The 9,317-nt window shown below is 42.2% G+C and overlaps 1 protein-coding gene across 1 annotated transcript in view; it reads right to left on the reverse strand.

Moving 5' to 3' along the window:
- LOC129757163 (uncharacterized) overlaps positions 1–3,437 on the reverse strand; it is a 51,575-nt gene extending 48,138 nt beyond the window's left edge. The window contains exon 1 of the mRNA XM_055754288.1: positions 1,611–3,437. Within this exon, the coding sequence (XP_055610263.1) occupies positions 1,611–2,334 (724 nt within the window). The 5' untranslated portion in view covers positions 2,335–3,437. The remainder of the gene's footprint in view (positions 1–1,610) is intronic.
- Between the last annotated feature and the right edge of the window lie 5,880 nt (positions 3,438–9,317).

Here is a 9,317-nt window from a genome sequence, read left to right on the forward strand (position 1 = left end):
GACCTCAAACATCCCGAACGCAGCCCATCAACATAAAAATGACAGGCATGGAGCTAGCAGTCGACAGATGGCAGCAGAGACGTGCCATAAAGGAGCAGGGCTGTTGTTAGGAGATGAATGGTTCGCAGAGCAGGAAGCAGGAGAAAGGGCCTGAGATGCAGGGAGAGGCGGTCACCTGTCGGGTATGAGGGGCATTGACCTGTTACAAAATGGTCATTTCACGGTGCGACTCTGAGGAAGTAAGGTTGAGTGCTAATCGCTTTTTGTAAGCCAAAAGAACCATCCCTCAAGCTGTGTAAAGGCAAATTAAACGCGCAGCGAGTCTAATATTAAATCGCATCGTGAACAGAAAAGTTAAATGTGCGTGCAAAACCGACCAGGTAACGTAACAACCCCGCTGAAACTTGTGAACATACCCGACATGACGCCATTTTGTTTCCCTCTATTGTGCGCCAGGACCCCGAAGTTTTGATCTGGATCTCCGTCGCTGAGATCGCCCGTAGTTCCTGCGAAAGCCTACCACCAGTGCCTCCGAGGAACCTCATTACCTCACCGCAATCGTCGGAGTATTCCACACCGCAGTTCCGGAGTCCGGCAACTACGAACCCACCTAAGCCACGAGTGTGTTTTCGCCACAATATCCGGTGAACCACAGGACAACCGGCGCTGCAAGGACGAAGCGGACTAAGGCCAAGGACATCAAAGCCGAAGTGTGAGGTAGGAGTTATTTGTGCTAGTTTCGGGGATATTTTGGAAAATAAGTCGACAAGTAGGTAATAAAGGTTGGCGAGCGAAGCTCGAAATTGAATTTGCTAGCGTTTCCTTGTAGTTTTTGATTGACGAAAAGCCGACCCTGAGGCAACAGAAGGGGAGTCTTAGTAGTGCTGGGCAGTAGCCTACCCTTGGTTACAGAGTTTTATGTTTATGAGTTTTATGTCATAACCCCATCAAAGGTAATCATTCTCTATTCGTACAAATAATCGATCGAAAATGGATTTAAAATAACCGATCTTTCGTAAAAGCTATATGAACAACCATCGAAAAGGGTGCTGCTACCTAACTCTTCTTCATGAACATATTTGCATAAACCTTCGCAACACTTATACTAAAGGGTTGCTGTCGTCGAAAATTCCGATCGCGCAATCATCAAACCGAAATGAAATCGCTTGAACGTGACTGAATGTCAATTTCACGCTGCAGTTGCTTCGCGCGATCACTTAAGTAACACGCCCGTGTCGTCGTTGTCAGATTAGATTTGGAAGGCAGGTTTACGAGAATGTTACACAAATTTGTCTCACAGCAGAAGATGATCATGTCATTTGCTTCTAGGTAAAAAAAAATCGAAACATTATACACACGTGTGCTCGGAGTAAGTAGGTTGATTGATTTGCCGATGATCGAGAGGGAAAAAATACGGTACGTGTTAATCGGTGAATTCCGTTCCAAAAAGCTAGACTAACAAGTGTTCGCCTGGAAGGAATCACGATCGTCGTCTTTGATTGTTTTCCATCGATCAGGTGCTCGATTGCCTAGCAGCCGGAAACAATCATCCGGCCATTACGGTTAGCAGCGAGTAGTCCCGCAGGGACTAATTGGAGGAATCTACTTACGATTTTTCACCGTATACGCCTCGCCAACGCCATTCATCGTCGATTGCCGACCGTTGCCGTTGACGCCGACGCTGTTGAGGGTTGTGGTGCTTCCGGCACGTGATCGCCAGCCGCCTCCGCCGCCTCCTTCAGCTGTTCCGTTGGATTTGCCGCCAATCGTTCCGTAGACACTATTAGAACTTCCGCTTCCTCCGGAACCTTCTAGTTGGCGTGCGTACGAGTTGTCTGCGTACGCATGGAAGCAGCAACGTACCAGGGCATTTGCGGCTGCTTCCCGTTTGCAGATGAAGGTGTGACATTCGAGCACTTTGATCCCGGTTGTGCGTCTGAGGATGGCGGCGAAAATTGGGGGGTGTTGTGCTCTGGGAGTCCGAGCGAATGGGGAGTCAAGAGGTAAGAATTTGGGTTCCGGGTTATTGTTGCCGCGTTCTGGGATTAAGACTTGCCGAACTGCGGCGCAATAATGGAGAGACTCGATCGGGAAGAATCGAGTGACCTGTTTCCGGTTTTCGTCAACGTTTTCTAGGAGTATTCCGTTGGACCAGACGCTGAGCCAGGAGTCGATTCCCTTGGCTCCGGTGGCACCTTCGGAGGGATAGAGGCTTCTGAGTGGTTCCTGGATGCCTTGTAGGCCATCTTTACTTTGGCGAGGGACGGCGCTGCCCAAGTAGAGAACCCGACAGCGACAAATTGGCGTCGAATCTCCCATGTTTCGTTCTTTCATAAGCACGACCGGTTCTTGTTCTCTTCTTCTTCTCGAGTAAGTAGCGTTCCTTGACACGCAACCTGTTTGTTCGGAACAATGCGTACTCAACCCGATCCGACAGTATTCCTTGGGGTGTTTGGAGGTATCAACGCACCGATAGCACGAAAAACTTCACCTCTGGAATGTCCGCTCGCTGCTGCTGGGAAATCACACCATCATACCGGCCACTTGGAAACCAACACACTCAGCTCAGAAGATCGAGGAGGAACGAAAAACACACACTTCTTCGTGCTCTTTGGCACTCTTGGCTTGGAACACCGAAACACACTCACTCACTTGAGCCGCCTTACAGCCGCAGGCTCTTCGACGGACGGGCTTTACCACATTCCGATCACGTATCGCTCGAACTCTTTCGCACCTCTTTCGGGGCCAATCCACCTGAGAAACTTGCACCGATACTCGGCCCAACTTCCAGTGGCCAAAGCAGGACGGGCTACCACAAAATTGTTAAGGGCAACCTAATATGGCTGAACCGTTTTCCCCGATTTCGTCGGTCTTCGTATCTTGTTTTCTCTCACAATCCCCAGAAAACCAAGAATTCTTATACTCCACGAGAACAATTCACACGACTATCTGTGGTTTGTAGCTGCGCAATCTTCACGGTTCACGATCACTAATTTCCCAAAAGAAATCTTCCTTCAACTCGATCCTCAAGTAGACTCCAGAAGAAAAAAATAGCACACACTCTCCGAAAACCGGACCTGGTCAGACCAACATTCTTCAGGTGACAGCGCGCAAGACACGTCAACAGTTTCACCCTTTGCGTCACCTTTGCTAGCTTCCTTCCTGCCCACACTCTCCCACTCACAACAGGCGATCGATCGGGTTCAAATTCCACACACGAGATCACCTTCCGAAACACCGATCGTACGGGATTAAATCAGTTTTCCACTGTCAGACTTTCCGCGAAAACAGCGATCACATATTTCTTCTTTTTCTTACAGGAGGAAAACACGCGATCGCGAAAAACTACAAAAAAATATACAAGAAAGCCACTAAGAAACTAGTATAAAAAAAACTCCCGCACAGTCAACCTCGACACAGACGCGACCGATCACGGCGCAGGTTCACTCAGGAATGGTCGATGCCGACGTGTGGTTTTTTTTCGCTCCTTTGAACCACGACCACCACCTTCACGACAGACGGACCGAGGTTTAAGACGCACACAGCGACTGACTGACTTATAGTAGAAGAAAAACGCACAGGTGAGAAAAGGTGAGAATGCAAGAGAGCGATCGGCGGAATACACCTGAGAGAAAACCGTAAGAATGCAACGTGAGGTGAACGATGCAGAACCGGCGTTAGCCTCAAACAGCAAGACCACAAATCAACTGTGGTAGCTGTCTCTACCTACCTACCTGTGTTGATCGAAATGTCGTCAATTGCTCCTTCTCTTCTCTCTTCTCAGGTGAGATTGCGGTTGCTTGATCGTCTCTGGTTCACCTGAAGAGATTGGGCATCGGGTTTCACTGCAACACTTGCGTTGAAGTTACTTGAGTCGAGCAACTAGCAAGTATAGTTGATTGGAGTAACACCGGCTTCGCCGGCTTGGTGTTGGTGTGATTGATTGTGGTTCGCGTTTTCCATTACTCGGTGTGGATTTTTCCTGATTTGGGTAGAGTGGTAGGGTGGTTCTGTTTTCTTGATTTCCACTGGGTAATTTAAGCCATCGAATATTCTTTTCTAATTCCACCACCAAAACTAGAACTGATAGACGAATCAGAAGAAAGATTCGAGTTCATCACCTTCAAATTAATAATTGAAACATGAACACAAAAAATGTGATTTTCTTTAATTTGACTATAATAATAGTTAGTCAAGCATTTGTTAAGAGCAGCAATTGAAAAATATAAAAAAAACGAAGGTATAAGGAAACGGGAAATGGATATATTTTTCAAAAATAATCATTTTGATAACCTTTAAAATCCTTGATCCATGTGGAAGTTAGTCTTCAAAAATATTTCATCTAATTATTCATTAAGCAAGTTCAACTCAAATGCTTCCAAATCAGCTTACCAGATAAAAAAATACGTTGTTTGATAACAGAGATACGCGTGAAAAAAGTGCATTTTTTAGAAGACTGAGCCCAAACTTTCGGCCGTTACACCATAATTCGGGGTGATCCCAAACTTTTGGACGATGACTTGAGTGAAGGTCGTGCGAATGGAAGGGGTTTTAGGGGTTTAACCCTCCTTCCCCTCATGGAGATTTTTTCCAAGTAAAATTTTCAACGTAGAAACGGGTAATTACTTGATCTTCAAAGGTGTTAAATAAGTGTGATCGAGCAAATCAGAAATTTTGCTCGCCTCCGGCGGAAATTAACTAGTCTTGATCCTAGGCTTGAGACACCCCATTTTACGACAATACATGTATATGTTTTCGAATTGAAATTAAATTTTAAATTGTAAATTTTGATTTGCAGTTCAATCAATTTTTTGTATTCAACTTTAGGGTTCTCGGGATCTAAATTTGCAAATTTTCTAACAGCTTTTGTTTTCTGAATAACTTTAGAAAACATTTCAAATCAATGAAGAAATTCCTGCATTTTAAAATACAAACATATCAATTTTTTAAAACAGTTTTCAAATCAATTATCAACCTCCCCTTTATTTCATGAAATTTTGCATTATAGGACATAAGTTTTATAGGCTTTCTATTTGTATTTTACTCATTTTTAAAGAAGTTTTAAATAAAATAGAGTTCTAGATATTTTTAAAGCAAAAATCGAACCGTTTTGCAGGTATAAACTTATTTTGTTAAATGAATTCAATTTTTTACTTTATTCAGTAATTTCATAATATCAATCATATCTTTCTAAACATTTTAAAACTGTACAATTGAACTTTTTAGATTATGAATTATCCTCTTTGAAATATTACTCCTTAATTAAATGAAAAAAAAAATAATAAAAAGTTTAGAATTATAATTTTTTTTAACGTAGATTTTTTATTACATCAGTTATCATTGATTGATTTCAGTTTACACTGATGCATTTTAAAGCACATAAAATCCATATCATGAAAACACCAAATAGTCAAATATGTTTTTTCATTGAAAAAAAAAATCATTCAAAATGTTAAGAAACTTATCTCTTTCATCTTCATAATCTGATTAAATTTTACCGAGTTTTAAAGTCAAATTATTTTAATTTGAGAAATATTTTTTATGAGTTTGTCTTGGTTTTTCATTTTTGAATTATTGTGCTCCGAAAAAATTTTCTAGGAAACTTTTAAAATTAAGTATGTGAAAAAAAATACATAGTTTTCACCTTCTGTCTTTTCCTGGGCCCAATATTTCAAAAAAGCTACAAAATATTCAGAGCTTAAAAATTTTTAACTTTTAACTTCGATTGATAATTTATAATCATTTTATTATTTTCATTATATTATCGATCATGATTTTAGAAAATTTGAAAAATGATTCAAAGTAGCCACTTAAAAGTTAAATTTTAATGCGCAGTGCTAAAGAAATTATTTTCTTTATTATTTACAACTACATGAGGAATTAATTTTTTTTTATCAATTTCTTATGGACAATTTCCCAATCTGTACTTTGTCGATATAATTGAACATGTTGTATTTTTAATATATAAAGTTTTTGTTTTGAACTATTTTCAAGAATATGATTTGTCAATTTCAAAAATTTGATCAATCAACGTTAGATGCTTGTTTTGAAAATTTATAGTACAAACATTTATTAAGGAAAATAGTAAGGGGTTTATAGTAAACTTTAACATAAATATTGCGAATTTTCTAGCAGGCCCAGCAATTTTGATGGGATCGTTTTAGTTTCATGTTTATTTAAAATATTTCGGTAGTTATATAACATTAAAATATCAATGCATTTGACTAAAATTACGTCAAATTGAAAATTTTTCAAAATTTTTGTTTATCAGCCTCAATGGTAGAGCTAGATGTTTCAGTAGGAAACTTTAGGAGAATAGGAGGTGTAGGACGAAATCATCACCCGCAATGCTGGCCAAGCATCTCCCAGGGTTTACCTTTCCCAATTACCTGTTACAAACCTCCACACGTTTATGGGTGGATCGTAGAGATCTCTGCATCTACTTGTTAAATAAACGTGAGTCACTTAAGCGACTAACATTCCTTCCCCTTTTCTCCACACAGTCCGCAGGGTTCGGTCAGGGCATCTTCAACATTCTGTGGGGACTGGTTTTTCAGTTTAAGAGATTAAATAATCTAAGGCAACGAACTGAAAGACTTCAGTTTCTATTGAAACTACAGGTTAGAAAGTGTAACATCATCTCAAAAGATAAGCTGGTACAATTTTAAAAAACTGTAATTTCATAAAACGGAGAGTTGCTGAGTAGCGCCAACCGAAGTTTTAGGCGACTGTTCATGCGAATGCGAATGCAAATGCGAATAAAGTTTTTGTTTTGAACTTTCGAAATGAACTTTTTTGCCTTTTATTTCGATAACTGGAAGAACTTTAACATTGAAAAAGGTTTACCTTTGATTTTGATCACAGGCCTTCTTGAAATAAAATTTAATTTTGTTAACAAAAAAATTTCAATTTAAGTTTAAAATGGATGGATTGGATGGATTGGATTTCTCCTAATCGAGAATTTAAATAAAAATATGGGTTTTTTTTAACTCAATACAACAGAGGAATGCTTATTCAATCCTTGAATTGAAAATAAAGAAAAGAAATGTTAATTAAGATAACTAATTCAAAATAATCGTTATCATCTTTCTAACAATTTTAAATCATGATTAGTTTTTTCCTGATCTGTCAATTTTTTATAGTTCAGTTTTTTTTAAGCTGGTGGTATATTTTCATTATTTAATTTATGTGCATTTATTCGCATATTCGTAGCCTTATTCCTTATTCGTAGCCTTATAACTAGACTCTTCAGATTTTTTTTCAAGTAAATTTCTTTCTCAGAATAAGGAACATCATTTTGAATAATTGATCAATGGCTAACCAGGAATAGCATTTATATGAAACAATCATTCTGAATTATTTCAAAACTTTTGATTTATTTTATCAGCAACATTTATTATTTGTTGAGTTTGTGCGATAGTCATAAGTTAATAAGAAAATGGTGATACAAATAAATTTTCTTATTCATGGTGTACTTTTGGTATTGTTATTATTATTGGCTAAATTTGAATTTCGAACTTGGTCTTCGACTTTGGTCGCATGCAGACTGAGTCAGGGGGCTTCGTACGCGTCTGTTCTCCATGTCAGGGGCGGCGTGCGGAGTGCAACAGCGTCCTGGTGGTGTTCGGAACCCAAAACAGCAACATCACGACGGTCCTCCTGCGAGATAGTGGGGTTAGCTGCGGGCCTTGCGAGCCTGTGACTACAAAAAGCATAAGCAACGAACAACGAACAACAAATTTCGGATGGAAATCGGCAAAGACCCACGCGACGAAAAGGGACTAGCGATTGGAAACTTGGAACATGGAACTGCCGATCTCTAAATTTTGTGGGCAGTACCCACGTGCTCTCCAACGAATTGAAGAGCCGCAAATTCGACATCGTAGCGCTGCAGGAGGTATGCTGGAAGGGCTCCACGGTACGAACGTATCCAGATGGTCGTGCCATCTACCAGAGCTGCGGCAACACACACGAGCTTGGAACAGCTTTTATAGTGATGGGAAAGATGCAAAAGCGCGTGATCGGGTGGTGGCCGATCAACTCACGAATGTGCCGATTGAGAATCAAGGGCCGGTTCTTCAACATCAGCATCATCAACGTGCACAGCCCTCACCTCGGAAGTACCGGTGACGACAAAGACGAATTTTACGCGCAGCTGGAGCGTGAATACGACCGTTGCCCAAAACATGATATCAAGATCGTCATCGGGGATTTCAATGCTCAGGTCGGCCAGGAGGAGGAATTCAAACCGACAATTGGAAGGTTCAGTGCGCACCAGCTGACCAACGAAAAGGGCCTCAGACTGATAGATTTCGCCGCCTCCAAACGAATGGCCGTACGTAGTACCTTTTTTCAGCACCGCCTCCCACACAAGTACACCTGAAGATCACCGTACCAAACTCAATCACAGATCGACCACGTTTTGATCGACAGCCGGCACTTCTCGGACATCATCGACGTCAGATCCTGTCGGGGCGCCAACATCGAGTCGGACCATTATCTGATGATGGTGAAGATGCGCCCAAAACTCTCCGTAGTGAACAACACGCGAAACCGGCGCCCGCCTCGGTTAAATATCGCGCGACTGAAGCAACCTGAGATCGCGGCAGACTACGCGCAATCGGTCGAAGCAGCGCTGCCGGCAGAGGGCGAGCTTGACGAAGCCCCTCTCGAGGACTGTTGGGACAATCAAAACAGCCATCAACAGTGCTGCGGAGAACGTCATCGGTTATGTGGAGCGATCTCGACGGAACGACTGGTTCGACGAGGAGTGTAGGAGGGTGATGGACGAAGAGAATGCCGCGCGGGCGGCAGTAGTGCAGAGAGACACCCGTCGAAATGTGGAAAATCACCGACAGCGGAAGAGGCAGCGAGTCCGACTTTTCCAGGAGAAAAAGCGCCGCCTGGAGGAGGAGGAGCTCGAGAAGCTGGAGCAGCTGCATCGTTCCCAAGAAACACGAAAGTTCTATCAGAAACTCAACGCATCCCGCAAAGGCTTCGTGCCGCAAGCCGAAATGTGCCGGGATAAGGACGGGGGTATCCTAACGGACAATCGTGAGGTGATGAAAAGGTGGAAGCAGCACTTCGATGAACACCTGAACGGCGCACATGCAGGAGACGGAAACTACATCGCCGGCGTAGACAACGACGAAGAGGAGCCACTCCCAACGATGAGTGAAGTTAAGGAAGCCATTCGCCAGCTGAATAGAAACAAGTCGGCTGGGAAGGATGGCATCGCAGCTGAACTCATCAAAATGGGCCCGGACAGCAAACAGATTCGTGGGAAGTCATCAGGCCGGCTTTATGGAGGGACGGTC

Source organism: Uranotaenia lowii, chromosome 3, assembly GCF_029784155.1.
Source record: "Uranotaenia lowii strain MFRU-FL chromosome 3, ASM2978415v1, whole genome shotgun sequence".
NCBI lineage: Eukaryota > Metazoa > Arthropoda > Insecta > Diptera > Culicidae > Uranotaenia > Uranotaenia lowii.